This window comes from Macrobrachium nipponense, chromosome 6 (assembly GCF_015104395.2).
Source record: "Macrobrachium nipponense isolate FS-2020 chromosome 6, ASM1510439v2, whole genome shotgun sequence".
NCBI classification, from domain to species: Eukaryota; Metazoa; Arthropoda; class Malacostraca; order Decapoda; family Palaemonidae; genus Macrobrachium; species Macrobrachium nipponense.
The window spans coordinates 65,464,339-65,481,838 of NC_061108.1; the positions used below are offsets into that span (position 1 = coordinate 65,464,339).

Here is a 17,500-nt window from a genome sequence, read left to right on the forward strand (position 1 = left end):
TAGTTACGCTAAGTGTAAGTTTTAGGTAAATAAAAGGATATCTGGGTGTACATTTGCAAGTGAAAAGTGTTTTAATAATTTACTGTATGTAAATTACACCGTTAATATTCGAAATAGGATATTATTATAATTGTTGAATGTAAGCTGAATGTAACTATCCAAAGTCCGGAACGCAGTGTTACCACACGCAAACACCACAGGCGAGTGGACAGATGGAAAAAAAACGAGTATAGCATTATACAGTGCCGGTCATTGAGATTTGTCGTGCTGGCAGGCAGCACAATCATTTGCGCAAAACTTATAACACCACTAGAAACGCTCGAAAAAATCCCGAGTCAATAAATCACTGATTGGCATCTAAAGCAACTCTTCCCCAAGCGTGGGTGGGTGGATGGGAGAGAGAGAGGGAGAGAGACCTTAGTGTGTAATGAGCTGTCATAGTAGAGTTATCTACTGTGTTTTTGTGCACATTTTTTCCTGTTTGCATTGATGTTTAGGGCTTTCTGACCACCCTCTATATCATGTCTACTGGTTATGCATCCCATGACAACATTGTATGGGTAATTGAGTGTCATAAATTGGGTTTGTAAACCAAAGAAATTAGCCACCAGACAGGAGCGAAAGAGCGGACCATTCGCCATCTTGTAGCCAAGTATAGTGCGGCAGGGGATGGGAGCATACCCTCCCATGGTAAGGCCCCTGTAAGTCCCTCAAAGTCTCTGAACGTATCCATGGTTGAGAAACTGAAGGCCGCAATACATGTTGTATGGGAGGAGATCGATCCCGACCTCTGCCAAAGTTTGATATCTTCCATGCCCAGTCACCTTGCAGATTGCAAGAAGAATAAGTACGGCCCCTCCAAGTATTAGCACATGCGTGATGAGTACGTAGTTAAAATTTGAAGTGGTTACTATTTATTTTTATTGCTGTATAGGTTTTTCAAGTTAGGGGTGGGATTGGCACGTATAGAAAACGAGAGGGCGGCAAATCTCAATGACCAGCACTGTACTAATAATACAGTACAGTAAACCCCCCTTATTACTCTTATTTCTTATGTGAAAAGTATGTTTAAATAACGCGTTTTTAATTCACGAGCGCTCTTCAGGAACAACCCTCGTGTTAATTGAGAGGTTACTTTTACTATATATATATATATATATATATATATATATATATATATATACACACATATATAATATACATATATATGTTAGTAGAAAAGGAAATATAATGGCAGAGAAGGAAAATTTTTTTTTAATCTTACCTGTAACTTCTGCATTTCTTGATTTATATTTGAAAGACTAAATGTAGATGAATCTGAAGCACGTCGGAAATTACTTATTAAAGTATGGCGTTCTGATGTCAAATAAAGGGTATCCTTGTAATCTCGACCTGCCAAAAAGAAAAAAATTAAAGTCACTGAAATGTAATACTACTTTATCTTGACTTGCATATAAATATATATATATAGATATATATATATATATATATATATATATATATATATATATATATGTATTATATATATATATATATATATATATATATATATATATATATAATATACATATTATAGTACATATATAGTACATATATAGTACATATATATATATATATATATATATATATATATATATATATATATATATATATATATATATATATATACATACATGTATGTATATACTTAAAAACATTTTCACAATCTTTAAAGCCAAAATGGCCTCAGCAATTATAATTACCTTGTCTGCTGTAAAGAAAAGGTATACATATTCAAAAGGGATTAGAAATACATGAAGTAAGTTAATAGGTCTATGCCAATTTCTAAGCTAGTTACAACTATACTAGGCTGTTTAAGTATTCAAGTCTAATCAAAATATAGAAAACAGCAAGCTATGTTGTAGATGCAATCAAGTCTATATACAGTGTTGAAAGAGTTTTACATAGACAAAATAATTAATGAAAGTTGCAATATTAAAGTTCATCTTATCAAGTCTACGTACTAATAAAACAAGAATATAGCAGCAATCTCTGTTAGAATGGTTCAGTATTCAAAATACGTGTGGTTAAAACAGGTCACAAAAATCATATAACAAAGAATTTTAAAAATTCTTTTAAATAAAAGTTTTAATATAAAATTTATAATAATTATTAGCCTAGACTCCATGTGACACAGACCCAGCCAAACTGACTTGCGGAGCTGAAAGAAGAAAATCCATGCTCAGTGGTCACACACTGCCGTTCAGTAACCAATGTCTCATAATATCTATCTGTTCCAACTGTCATCTGGTAGTGAGGGTAAGGGAGGATACTGAAGACTAGGATTAACAGGTTCGTATAAAACTTGTTTTATTGCAAAAACAACTTTGTTTATAAACCATACTGACCATGATTGGCCTAAGTTGCATTGTAGAAGAATGATGCAAAACCACCTCTGAACAGAGTAAACGACTGATGCTTAAATCCAACTACTGTAGACAAATAGCAGTACGGCCAAGGTCTTACAATTGAAAGACCAGACCCCTGCCATCCAGGACTCACAAAAATCCAACTGCTGTAGATGAAGAGCAGCAAAGTCAACAATATCCTCAGAAATCTGAGTAGCTGCTCAAAGTAAGGGATGTGATGAAGACTTCGCCACAAATACTAACCATGGCACATGCTACAAGATAAACATCTCCATGTGCACTGAAGGGTAAAGGGATAAAGTCATAAAGAGAAGGATGATTAACCCTTAAGAACTGGACTAAAAAAAATAATATGCAGCACCCCAGACTGGGGAAACTTTGGGGTTGGCTAATTTAAGGGGAAAAAAGAAACTACACCAATGGAAAGAGGAAGACATGCGAATCTACATGGTGTAAGAAAAAATGTTTAAAAAATTTTCCCACCTTCCACGGGAAGTTGAAAGTGACTTTTTACAAAATCCTTTTCTGTCTCTTTTACAAGACAATCGTAAGTTTTACCAAGTTATACATTCTTTTTTCTAATAATTAATTTTACTTTATTATGTAAAATTAATTAAAGCTAACACAATATCATAACAGATAAGACTAATCAGTAACAAGTTCTGAGTATATTTGTTCTAAAATATTTACGTAAATTTACCGAGATCGCAGATGCAGCACCTTCTTTAGATTATGCACGTTATCTCTAATATTTCTTCGCAACCTATGGGTATATTCATGACCAAAGTTATAAAAATGTCATGTGAGAGGGGCACAACATGCCTTCATCAAGTCAAGAACACAAATAAATTTTGACTCATGAGACTCCAACAAACACTGAGCCGAGCCTGTCTAAAAGCTGCCATTAGTAAACTTAGGTCATATGCCACTGAAGTAATAGAACTTTTTTTCCGCCCAATTCCTACAAATCAACAGCGCATAATATTGATACTCACCGCAAGTTATTCCATCCAACTCTCAAAACCTGTTATTGTTCCTCATATGATGGTATCGGTCCATTAAGGGTTAATGACTTAAGTCTCCTGGCCTGCATGCATGACTTGTATAAGAATTAGAATCAAAGAGAAATATCTGTAGATACTGCACCACCTTACAGACCTTACATCTTGTTCGGGTTGCCCCAGGTCCCTCAGTGTGAGGCACCTCTAATGTCTACCAGAGAGTTGCTAGTTAATCTTCCGGTATATTTTGCATCTTCCAATCTTGGATGGTCTGGCATACAGCTTAGATATTTGTTGAGCTTATTCTTAAACACATCTACGCTCACTCCTGATATATTCCTCCGATGAGCTGGCAACGCATTAAATAGACGCTGCATTGTTGATGCTGGTGCGTAGTGGATTAATGTCCTGTGTGCTTTCCTTATTTTTCCTGGTATTGTTTTGGGCACTATTAATCTACCTCTGCTTGCTCTTTCTGATATTTTTAGCTCCATGATGTTTTCGGCAATTTCTTCTATCTGTTTCCATGCCTGAATTATCATGTAGCGTTCTCTTCTTTCTAGACTATATAATTTTAAGGATTGTAGTCTTTCCCAGTAGCCAAAATCCTTAACTTGCATAGATAAGGGCAAACTAAAGGATTTTGTCTAGGCAAAAGGAAAATTTTTACAAAAAAGATAAGGAGGGTGCTCAAACTTCGATATGATGATCTGTGTGAGAACCTCCCTAGAAACATCAAACTATACATGACCAGAAGTGTACCATAGCCAACAAGAAAGATGAGTCCTGATAGATTCTAATTCTATCAATTCAAGAATTGAGAATGTTAAACAGATTTCAAGATGGGTCTATACTATAACATCCTCAGCCACAAACTAAAGCAAATGGAAGTCCTCCAAAACGACAAAAATTGGGATGAAAGGTGTAGTAAAATAAGGTTGTGGACCCCACTGTTATGTTGAGGAGCAAGGGCACTCTAAGACAGCATCTGACCAGAGCCCAAAAAGTTAAGCTCTACAGACCACTATCAAGAAGCACCTCCGAGGCTCATTAAGTTCTTGGGACTGGAAGAGATAAAAAACAAAAATCAGGAAAAGTTCTATTACTATTACAAACTAATCCCTTCTCGAGAAAGCCTAAAAGTGGGAGGGCAAAGTCTTATTAAAAGAGAAGAGCAGGCTGATGAGAAAACTTTCCATCAAACCAAACCCTGAGAATTTTTACAAGGGTTGCTTCAAAAATGTCTGGAGAGCCACCTTCCATAAGATCATGAATTTGATGGAGGAGACTGCTCCAAAAGGCTCCTCCAAAGCAAGAAGAAATCAATCATGAATGGCCAGAACAGCAGGCGTAAAAAAAAAAAAAACTTTGTTGCTATGAGTCATCAAAGCTTTGGGAACACCATGAACTTTGGTGCCTGTCTGCAACAGGATAAAAGTTAAGATAACATTATCCAGGAGTATAATAACAACAGAACAAGATGCTAAACCCCATTATAGAAAACAGAACTGAAGGAGCCTGACAGTCTGAGACATCATAAATAGGCCTTGTCAGAGTACTCCACACATGCAATGGTTTTTCTTAGATATCTAGGAAAAGGAACTGACTAATGGTTGATACACAACTTGCCATGACCATGCAGGAAGAACTGTGGTATGACCAACAACTCAACAAGAGGTCACAAAGATGAGGGAGGGTATCCAGATTGGCTAGAGACCAGAATTAAGTACAAGCAAACAGCTTTCAGGACCAGACAACCTTTGTTCATTGACTCCATGTTCCCAACATCAGTTAAACTATTAGAAACAAAAGTGAGGAAACATTTGCAATCAATCTTTGGCAGCTACTGCTAAAGTGCCATTAGTAAGACCTAATGTTGCAAGGAATCCATGCATCTCCCGGTGGCAATCAACAGAAGCAAGGCAACAGAGCAACAAAACTTTGACAATCAGAGGACTGGGCTGTGCAAGCATGTGTCCTTGTTCTTGAAGAAGTGAGGAAGAAATACACAACAATCCGCAGTGAACGCTGTACAGCCTCAACAAGGGGCAGGAATCTATGTTAAGAAGAGGGGGGGGGACCATTGCCAAGAAACTCAAAAACTAAATCTACTTGCTGGAAGCTTAGACTTCCCAAATGCTCCAAGGACAGGCCCAGACTGGCATAGAAAAAGTTGGAGGAGACAGCAGGAATAATAATAATATCCTTTATTTCACCTCAGGGTCATATACATGGAATATACAAAATACAGAATACATGGAATTTACAAAATACAGACAGTAACATACACAATCTAGATACATGAGACATGATAAAAAATGAATAAATGGCACTGAGGTAGTATAAAAGATAATAGTAATAATAATACTGTTAATAACAGAGATAATATTGGAGGGAAAAAATGCATTGAGAGTTATAATAGTTAGTGCACAGGTTGTATAACTTAAATTTCAGCTAGAGACCTTAGGCGTTTACAGTAATCAGGTCCAATGGGCTAAATGCAAAAATTGAATGTAGAAAAACTTTAGCTTGATAGTATTCACAGTAATAATGAAAAAGTAAAATATCAGCAATAAATATAATAATGATAGATTCTGCAGATGACACCTTGCCAATACAGAGATTAAGTCCTTTAGGGAACAAAGGCCTCATTTTCCCATCTTTCCCACAATTAAGATCTTGCTTCACTCCTTAGGATGCTTTGTATGAACGAATTGCTGCTGTTTCTCACTCGTTTTATCAGGCTGGACACTGTTCGCCTTACAATGATTTTTAAGTTGCCCAGGCGGTTTTCTATGAACAACTGTGTGGCTGAGTGGTAGCGAGGAGTGTTTGTGAGGCGTCTCAAAATGTCATTGTGTACAACAGTGATACGTCTCATGGAAGTCTTATCTTTCATCAATTAAAAGCTGAATGCTACCAACATAAAAAAGAAGACCCTAGGAAGCTGAGAGAGCAGATGAGGAAAATGAGCCCAAAGCACCCAAAGGAAATATGGCAAAGCAAAAATGGCTATGGCAGGCTAAGCCCTCAAAAACTTTAAGTTAATGTGAAAGGACTAAAGAAATATAATATAACAAATAGCCATTGCAGACTTATCCTAACTCCCCTTGGCTTCCTCAAGGAACAGAGCTCCACTGACAGGAGCATATCATACGGGACATAAAAGGGCATATTTCCTAATCTCATTATGACTACCATCATGCAAGATGAGGCAAACAGACAATCAAGACAAGCCTGAGAGGAGAGATGAGACTGCCAAAGATGAACCATTAGGAAGTATAATACTAGTACCACATCCATTCCTCTCTTATTCACTGACTCAAACCAGCAAATTTCATACTGTAACAAATACTACAACATCCTGCAGCTAGCCTGCAAACAAGAGATGAGCTAATGAGGCACAAGCACCCAAATGGAACCTTTATGGCATAGGAGAAATCAAGCCCAGAGAAAAGGTCTTACCCATAGAACTTATCAAAAACAAGAGCAAAGACTGATGTCCTTATTAAGGCCAGGATCTTCAAAGTATGAGAAGAAAATTCTAAGACCCGAGCTTCCCAGAAACTCTATGTCAGCATCTGTCATTAAATTGAAGGATTGCAACTCCAGCACTTCACCAATAAACAAACAAAGACCTCATACTGGGAGCACTTAAAGTGTGCCGAGCAGTCCAATTAGAAAGAGCTTGGATGGGATGAACAGACATAGCAGAATCTGCAACAATCTAGCACTGGCACAACTTATGGACATAAACAGTGAAAAGAGGGCAGGAGAGAAGAATCCAAGAACAACCTCCCCTTGGAAATGATTCAATACAAGAGAGAGCTAGGGATCTATTTCTCTGAATCACTAGACAACAGAGAAATAAAACCTGTATGAAGAGAAGATGAAGTTTCATGAACAAAGGGGAAAAGAGCTACATCACAGGTATCAGTAGAAGACACTCAGCAATATAGCCAAAAGCCAACATGGAACCACAAACTAAGATGTAGCAGAAACCTTGAAAATACTGATTGAAGGCAACTGTATGGACAAACTAAAGGACATCAATACCTCAGACGGCACTTAAAGACTTGAAGAATTTCAAAGCAGCTGGGAACAAAGGAATTTCAAAAAACTGTGCAATGTCAAAAATACCGTGGCACCTGGCAAAAAAAATGCAGAAGGGTCTCCATGGGCTATTCAGACTCTAAAGCAGAGACTACAAAGATGACTTACACAAGATCAGGACATGATTTTAACTCAGAACACAGAGGCAGGCCAGGGCAAGTGAAGAACCAGGAACCTGAATGATCATCATAGAGAAGCAGAAGACATCACAGACATAGAAGGAGAGCCTGAAAGAATGTCAAACAAAAAGGAAATGGCAATGCCATCAGTGGGCAAACAATGGGTGAAGCAGGAGGAGAAACAATAGGCCAACTCAAAAACAGCCAGAGCCTGGAGAGAAGAATCAGTTTTACTGACTGTATGATGAGTAGGTTCCATTGTAGAAAGGTTGCAGACTTAAAAGGAAAATCTCTATCAAAAAGAGAAACATGACCATAATATTCCCAAGTTAGTTGGCTCAAGGACAGAACTTGGAAGTATTCTGGACGAGACTTAAGGACCACCCAAAGGTAGAAACTAATGATCCCTACACAAGAACACTAGTCACGGTGACCTGCAAGAACTGCAGGCTACATCATTCAGCTCAAAGAGACCACTGAGGTATGATTAGCTTGGAATTCTTCCCCAACTGTTATCAAGGGGAAGGGCAACACAGAAAAAATAAAATATATAATACACATGGTCTAAGTGAAAACTACAGTGATATACTAAGAGTGTAAGACAATTGATACCTGGACAAAGCACAAACAAAATTCATTGTTAATATGTGAAATGAATTTTCTCAGAAACTTCACACCATTATTGTTCAGAATACAAAAAGGAAATGAACTAATTAAAAAAAGAACTTATGAACAACAAAAGGGAAACAGTGAGTGCTCACAATAACATATTACAAGAAAAGTTGTGGGAACCTCCAACATCTGTTAACCTCTTATAAGAAGACAAAAATATTTACATGTGAACTGCATCAGGATATTGTTGAAAAGAGAAATGTAAATCCTAAGAAGCACAACAAACACTTTACCCCAAAGGACTAGTACAGAAGAATTCATAACTGATTAGTGGACTAAGGGCTTGGTATGTACAGCAAGACTTTTCTTCTGGGTACATTTCACATGCAGTAAAGGTTAATTATGTCTAATGCATTTCATACTATAGTATATCTAGTATCCGTTCCTTAACATTTCCTCCAGACAGCACGTGAAAAAACATTCTTTCATAACTAAATGGCAAATCAGTCACAAAATGTTTATTATGAACAAAACGTTGCTGGAAATAAGGTTTTGCAATTCGTCAAACACGAAAATGAAGGACACATAACTCAAAAAATCAAAATGAGCATGATATTTGGCAATCTATACCTTATATTCATGGTGATTCAGTATTAAGAGACCCAAAAAGTGTGTACTCAATAAATTTCTGTTACAGGTCTAAGTTTTCATTAGGAACTGTCAAATAATAGAGAAAAGTTGTCTCAACTGTATAAGGAAAGAATGCTGAAAGTAAAATTACATGAAGTTTGTATTTATCTAAAAAGTTTCATATGTTAATACTTATTCCATTACAAATATAAAAAAACTAGCATCTGTACACGTCTTTCAGATGTGTTATCAAACACATATTCACTTCTAAATTACCTGGATGTACATTTTCCCCCAGCCAATGCTACTGCGTCACTGAGTAGCTCAGTCAGGCACCACCGGTTGATGGCAGGTGCATACATGTTGTGACATGTTGCTCAGGAAAGATTTTTATTGAGAGGCCCCCCTTAAATGGCCCTTGATAAAACTCAGCCTTAGAAACTGCCCTCTAATTTTGGATTTTAACCAAAACCTTCATGGTAGGGAGGGGGAGTCTATGGTAAAAATTTGGTAGCCCTTGTTGTCAACTTCGAAAGTTGTAAAAAATGAGGGAGCACGAAAAAATGGTTTATGATCCCCATAGAAATGGCTCTTGAATTTCAGATTTTGACTAAATTCTTCCTGAAAGGAAGGGGAGCCCATGGTAAAATTTTAGTAGCCCTAGTTTTCTTAGTCTGGGTGTGCATAGCGAACAAACAGACAGACAGACAACAGACAGACATTGCCTTTTATATACGTAACATAGATAGATATACAAAGAAATGATAATTTTATTTTAAGATAAATTTTTAAATATACTTACCTGGCAGTTATATACATAGCTATATTCTCTGACGTCATGACGTCACGACAGACTTCGAAACTCGCGGCAATCGCCGACCGTCGGTCAGGTGATCGTTACCTGTACGCCCTCTAGATAGTTACCTGGAAACCTCAGATTTTCTCGCCCTCTAGTCTCTTGAGGGGAGGTGGGTGGGTTTCTAATTTTATATAACTGCCAGGTAAGTATATTTAAAAATTTATCTTAAAATAAAAATATCATTTTTAAATATGTAACTGACCTGGCAGTTATATACATAGCTGATTGACACCTTTGGAGGAGGGTCAGAGACAGCAACATCGTTGTAAGGTAACTACTTGATAGGTAACTAAAGATTCTTACCTGCTAAGGAAGCTGACTTGACGAGTACTGCCTCTTTAGTCTGCTCTCCTTAGGAGCTCCAGCTAAGGGATGTGACCTGTGCAGCTGATGAGCTCAAAGGGGTTTGTCGACGGGACGTGACCTCTATGCGACAAAACCACCTATGCCCTTGACATGGGCTAAAACAGGCAAAAGACCATCTAACCATCCAATCCTTGCATACAAGAGATTGAAAAACACACATATACACTAGACTGTTGAAGGTTTCCCCTAACCTTCAACAGACAACCATAAAAATAACATCAAGGGTCTAACATGTAGGATTAGAGGTATCAACTCCTTCACCCAACACCGAGCCAGTGGCTACGAACGGTCCAAGGGTTCTGCAGTCTTCATATACCGTTTCTATTTGTTTCAGATAAAAAGAAGAAAATACGGAGCTGCTCCTCCAGTATGTTGCGTCTAAAATGGCTTTAAGGGACTGATTCTTTCTAAACGCCATTGAAGTCGAGACTGCTCGCACTTCATGGGCCTTTACCTTTAAAGCCTTGTAAAACGTTTCATTGCACTCCGTGTGAGCTTCTTGAATCACACTTCTAATAAAGAAGGCTAAGGCGTTCTTTGACATAGGCCTTTTGGGATCTTTAACGGAACACCATAAGTTGTCAAAAGTCCCCCTAACGTCCTTGCACCTGTGCAAATAAACCTGTAATGCTCTTACCGGACAAAGAGTCCTTTCACGTTCCTGATCTGCAAAATCTCCAAGGCTGGGGATCGTAAAAGACCTAGGCCAAGGATTGGTTGGAGTTTCATTCTTGGCTAAGAAACCTAAAGTGGTTGAACAAGCCGCTTTAGATCTACTAATTCCAACTCTTTTGTCCATAGCTTGAATCTCGCTTACTCTCCTTGCAGTAGCGAGAGCGACTAGAAAAAGTGTCTTCCTGGTTAAATTCCTGAACGAGCTCTCCTGGATCGGCTCAAACTTGTCAGACATTAAAAACAAAAACCTTTAGGTACTACGTCCAGATTCCATCCTGGTAGTTGTTCACTCTTTTGTTTCGTAGTATCAAAAGATCTAATTAAGTCGTGAAGATCTTGATTCCTAGACAAGTCCAGTCCTCTATGTCTAAAGACTGATGCCAGCATGCTCCTGTATCCCTTAATTGTAGTAGTGGCTAGACCTACTTTAAGTTTTAAGTGAAGAAGGAAGTCTGCGATCTGGCTCACAGATGTGTTGGACGAGGACACCTTCTTCTCCTTACACCAGTTTCTAAATACCTCCCACTTCGACTGGTAGACGTTGATGGTCGAAGCCCTTCTTGATCTGGCGATAGCTTTAGCTGCCTCTCGCGAAAAGCCTCTAGCTCTAAGGAGCTTTTCGACAGTCGAAAGGCAGTTAGCTGAAGAGTGCGGGTATTCCTGTGATACCGTTTGAAGTCTGAGCAGATCTGGAAGCAACGGAAGGGTTCTTGGAACTTCCACTAGCCACTGCAACATCTCTGCGAACCAGTCTCGCGTCGGCCCGTACGGGGCTATCAGGGTCATTCTGGTTCCTTCGGACTGCGCGAACTTCTTTAATACTTTGTGTATCACTTTGAAGGGAGGGAAGGGCGTACAGATCCAGTCCTTCCCAGTTCATGAGGAACGCGTCTACTGCTACCGCTTGTGGATCTGGCACAGGTGAGCAGAACGTCTGCATCCTCCTTGTCTTGTTGGTTGCAAACAAGTCTATGGAAGGTTGCCCCCATAACCTCCATAGCATTTTTGCATACCTCTAACTTGAGAGTCCATTCTGTTGGCAGGACCTGATTTTTCCGGCTCAAGAGGTCCGCTCTGACATTTAATTCTCCTTGTACAAATCTCGTTTGGAGGTCGATATTTCTGTCCTTTGCCCATAGCAACAGATTCTTGGCTGTCTCGTTCAGAGAAAAGGAGTGGGTGCCTCCTTGTTTCTTGACATACGCTAGAGCAGTCACGTTGTCCATGCTTATTTCCACTACTTTGCCTGCCACACATTCCTCGAATGCCTGAAGAGCTAGAAAAGCTGCCATCAGCTCTTTCTTGTTGATATGCCAATTTCTTTCGGTTTCGCTCCATCTTCCCGAAATTTCCCTGTTCCCCAGAGTCGCTCCCCAGCCTAGGTCAGATGCGTCTGAGAACAGTATTAGCTGTGGGTTCAATTGTTGAAGTGAAACTCCTTCTCCCAGCTTCGCTGGATCCAGCCACCACATCAAGTCTTTCTTGACCTCTGCTGAAATTGGGAAGGTGTCTGAAAGTCTTTGTTCCTTCCTTTTCCAATTTTTGTTGAGGTAAAATTGCAGAGGTCTGAGGTGCAGTCTTCCCAGTGAGATGAACTGTTCGATCGAGGAAATGGTCCCCAAAAGACTCATCCATTCCCTCGTCGAACATTGTTGTCTCCCCAGGAATTCCTGCACCTGATTCAGGCATCGGTCTTGTCTCTCCTGGGAGGGAGAAGCCCGAAAATCCTGAGAGTTCATCAGAACTCCCAAATAAATGATCGAGCGAGAGGGCTCCAGGTGAGACTTTTCCAGGTTCACCACTAGCCCTAGTTCCCGTACTAGGTTCAGGGTTATTTTCATATCCTCCAGACACTGTTTCTTGGAGTTGGCCCTGAGAAGCCAATCGTCCAGATAAAGAGAAATGCGGATCCCCCCTTCGTGTAGCCATTTGGCTACATTCGCCATAATAGCTGTGAATATTTGTGGCACCGTGCTGAGCCCGAAGCAAAGAGCCCTGAACTGGAATACTCTTCCTTCGAATAAGAACCTGAGGTACTTCCGAGAGCTCGGGTGGATGGGGACATGAAAATAAGCATCCTGTAGGTCTAATGAGACCATCCAATCTCCCGGTCTCAACGCCGATAGCACTGATTGCGTTGTTTCCATCGTGAATTTCATCTTCACGAACGACTGAAGGTCGTTCTTTAGGGCACTGACATCCAGAACGGGTCTCCATCCCCGAGCCTATTGGGTACCAAAAAACAGTCGCGATTGTAGAACCCCGGATTCTCTTGGGGTGAAACAGGTTCTATCGCCTTTTTTAAGAGCATAAAAGCTCTACTTGTTCTTTTACGACGCGAATCTCTTGCTGCTGTCCCTGTAATTCGCTGTTAAGTCGAGGGGATCTAAAACTATGGGAGGTTTGGCGTAAAAAGGGATCTTGTAGCCCTCCCTTAGTATCTGAAGGGTCCAGTTGTCTGCCCCTCTGTCCCTCCAGGCTTCCCAAAACAAAGAAAGCCTGGCTCCTATTTGTGTCTGAAGGACTGTCTGATCATGGCCTCCTTTTGGAAGGAAGCTTGCTACCTTTTCTGGAGGGCTTTCTAGAAGTTCCCAACGTCCCTCGGGGCTGTTTTCCTCGAAAAAACTGTTGTGGTTGCTTCTCCTCTCTCGCTCTCTTGGTCGCAAACGAAGAAGGCAAAACCCCACTGGCTGCCTTCGATATTAGGTCCTGTGTGGTCTTCTGAGTCAATGAAGTGGCAATATCTCTAATAATCTCCTGTGGAAAAAGAAATTTAGTAAAGGGGGCAAACAAAAGCTCTGCTCTTTGTACCTGTGTGACCCCTTTAGCTGTAAAGGAGCAGAGGAGGGACCTTTTCTTCACGATCCCTGCCGTGAAAATCGCTGCCACTTCATTAGTTCCATCACGTAAAGCCTTGTCCATACAAGGCATCACACTCAGACGGTTAGATATGTCCGTTGAATCCTTCTCTTCCACTTTCTTGGCGAGAGCACTCAGAGATTAGCCTAAAAAGTTCAGGACCTCAAACACTCTAAACACGCCCTTCAGTAAATGATCGAACTCTTGCATCGACCACATCACCTTCGCCGCTGTTAAGGCGTGTCTATGATTGGCATCGACGATACTGGAGAAGTCTGCCTGAGAGGAGGCAGGTACTCCCAGGCCCAGAACTTCCCCAGTCTCATACCAAACGCTGGATTTCGAAGCCAATCTTGCAGGAGGAAAAACGAAAGCAGTTTTGCCTCGCTCCTTTTTCTCTCTCATCCAGTCGTTCATCTTCGCAAGCGCTTTCTTGGCCGAAATGGAAAGAACCATCTTAGTAAAGGCAGTCTTATTCTGTGTTCTTCCACAAAAGAACTGAGACAGGGGAGAAGAGGTGCTGCGGGCTTGAAATCTGTTTCAAAAAGCTCTTGAAACAGAAGCATAAGAGTCTTATAGTCGGAAGGAGGAACTTGTTCTTTCGTCTCCTCTTCCGAAACTACCTCCAACATCTCTGAAGGTCTCTCTCTGTCTCGTTCCGCATCGGATGATGTAGTTAAAGCCAAAGCCGGAGCGTCATTGGTCTCGATGCGTTCCTTGGCACCAGAAACCGCCGAGGCGTCATGCTTACGAGTGTCGGCGTCACATCCTTCTCTCTCATGCGCGCTGGCGTCACCCTCTTTGCTCTTACGCGCGCTGGCGTCACGCTCGGAAGTGTCATGTCCGAGTAAATTGGAAGCATCCTGGTTGTCTGTGTTCTTCTTGGCATTGACGCTTCGTGAAGTCTTCATCACTCCCGGGGCGTCAGACTGACGCTTGGGTTCTTGCAGCTTTTCCATAAGTACAGACAGCTGCTGTTGCATATCTTGCAGCATATTCTTGGCTTCATTGTCCCTCGCGGGAGAGGGTAACTCGTCAGATTCGCCCGCACGAACTGCAGCCGGAGGAGTCGATTCTTCTAAGGCTTCCTGAGGACGCTTGGTAGGAAGCTCCCTAGGTAAATCCTCCCAAGTCGAAGGAGGAAGAGGAGCGTGCATTGAAAGCACTGTCTTGCTCTGTTTAGCTGGCGAGGCTTCCGATGACGAAAACCTCTCCGGAGAACTCCAGTGACTGCAGCCCGGCAGTTGCTCATCTGATGAGACCTCACAAACACGAGGTAATTTCCTCTTGAGAGGACGAGAGGAAGTAGTCTCTCGCCATCCTCGACGCGGGGAGACGTCATCGGATGATGAACCAAACACACTCGACGCGCCTTTTCTACGGCTGTCTGAAGCAACCTGGGAAGCGTCAGCAGGTTTGCTTGAGGGCATGCCCGACCGGATACTAGAGCCTCTCGCCTCCCTTAGACTTTCGACTTTACGTCTCCCATGGGTCCGGGAGGTTGTAAGAGCTCTGGGTCTAGGAGCGCGACAGGACCGATCGGACGCACCCTCCACTACACTGGCACTAACACTAAACTTATCACTTACACTGACTTTAGCACCTGTACTTAAAGCACTTACGACAGTCCAAGTGCGATTGCCCTGCTCATTAAGAGAGGCAATCTGTTGTCCCATTTTTTCAAGCACCGCTTGAATACCTGCAAAGGTTGAGTCCTTCGCCCCCGACTCGGAGACAAATTCGGGAGCTGATACTTCTACTAAATTACGCTCAGAAGGAGCAGGGGAAGGAACTATGGGATTATCTACCACTTCCTGACTCGTTGATGAACGGGAAAGGGAACTCTTAGTTCTTCTAATTGTATCTCTCTCGAGCTTACGGACATACTTGTCCAACTCCTTCCACTCCTTATCATCCAAAATCAAGCTCACATCTATTCTCAAAAGTGCAAATTCTACCCCTACAACTCACACAAAGTGTGTGGGGATCAAGAGAAGCTTTGGGAATTCTAACCCTACACCCCCCTTTACAGCAGACTCTATACACAACTCCCGAGTCCGACATTGTTAATTGAGTAATCCAAAAACAAATCCAAAATCAATCCAAGTCAACAACAGTGAAAGCCAATAAAATACTTCACCCAACGATGAAATACTCTAGGGAGTACGAAAGACCTATCGAGGAGCCCACAACAATGAAGTTGCCGGCTCGGGCGACAGAGAAAATCTGAGGTTTCCAGGTAACTATCTAGAGGGCGTACAGGTAACGATCACCTGACCGACGGTCGGCGATTGCCGCGAGTTTCGAAAAGTCTGTCGTGACGTCATGACGTCAGAGAATATAGCTATGTATATAACTGCCAGGTCAGTTACATATTTAAAAATTGTAAAATACAACCCTTTGACTTACAAGCATTCTGAAGGGTAGACATCCTAAAAATTACATACGAAATAATGACTTGTGATTCCAGGTAGTTAATGATACTGTAAAAGAATTTAGCAAAACGTATGAAGACCATCTCACTAATGGGGATATAGACCATCTGCCCCATGGCAGTTTTGCATCTTTCTCAAACACTCAATTCCCAGACTTTGTATCCCCACTTGGCTCATTCATTTCAATAGCACAGATTTACATGTCCCTTAACCCAGTTACAAATCTCCTAAAAATGACTTGGTTTACCTTTAAAACAACAGAAACGCCTCTTCAACTCTTGTCACTACACCAAGAGATGACTTAATAGGTGTGAAGTCTTTACATTCAATTCGGGATCATCAAATGATTCTCCTCACAAGCATGTCCACCGTTCGCCATCTATGCCAGCCTTTACTCTAAACTTGATTTCTTATTCTGTACAGTATTGTAACTACAGTAACAGAGCAAAATAAAAAAGAAATGTTTTGAGAGAGAGAGAGAGAGAGAGAGAGAGAGAGAGAGAGAGAGAGAGAGAGAGAGAGAGAGAGAGAGAGAGTTATCACTTACTACATTGAAGCTTATACAGTAAAGCACATGCTCCTTCACGTTTATTTATATACTATTACACTATTTTCATTTATATTTTTACTGTATTTTCTCACTTTTTTTATTTTTACAACCCAAAAGATATACGCAATCATGTGGGTAAGGTACAAGCATCTGCATACACCCCTTTCTTTGGATGGTGTTACCACGGCTTTGGTTATAAATAGCACAATATACTCCCATCTACAAATTTGCATTTTAAATATTTTTATCGTAATTAGAGAAAAAATAGCAACAGTGCTAAAATGTTCTATTTTTATATGTATGCTAATCATATTTAGAGTCTACTAAACTTGTAATGAAATACTGTGCTCTGTAAATCAAAGAAAGCAACAAAGAAAAATGGCAACATGTGGTAGTGCGCCAAGAATCCACACACCATATAGAGATGGTGATGTCAACAATAATGAAATGCCACATGTAGAAGTAAACACACTAACAAACAAAGGCATACAAAGAAAACATGGGAAGAGATATGTATAAATATCATACATATGCAACTGTTAAGTGGGGATTGGCACCGATCTTCAATAGGCTAAGGTGACCAGACGTCCGGTCCGTTTTCAGTGACCTGTTCCCAGCTACTTCTGTCCCGTGGAAATGTCCCCGGTTTTCACTGTACTCGCACTGTACAGTGTATATAACTAAGGAAATGATAAACAGTTTTGCACGGCATAATTTGCAAGATGACCTTCCAAGAAAATAAAACCAAATTTCCTGCCAAACCATCGTCAGTATCGTCATGACTCCCTCCCCTCTTGAAGCCGTCCCGCCAGCACCACTCTGCCATCCAGCGGTGTTTCGCCCATATATAATTTCAATACTGTTCAATCATTG

At 40.7% G+C, this 17,500-nt stretch overlaps 1 protein-coding gene across 2 annotated transcripts in view; it reads right to left on the reverse strand.

Annotated features, from left to right (window-relative positions):
• The window catches only part of LOC135216322 (serine/threonine-protein kinase SIK3-like), a 1,037,686-nt gene that overhangs the window by 178,310 nt on the left and 841,876 nt on the right, over nucleotides 1-17,500 (reverse strand). For both annotated transcript variants that reach the window (XM_064251493.1, XM_064251492.1), the window contains one exon: nucleotides 1,265-1,392. In XM_064251493.1, coding sequence (XP_064107563.1) covers nucleotides 1,265-1,392 — 128 coding nt within the window. The remainder of the gene's footprint in view (nucleotides 1-1,264; nucleotides 1,393-17,500) is intronic.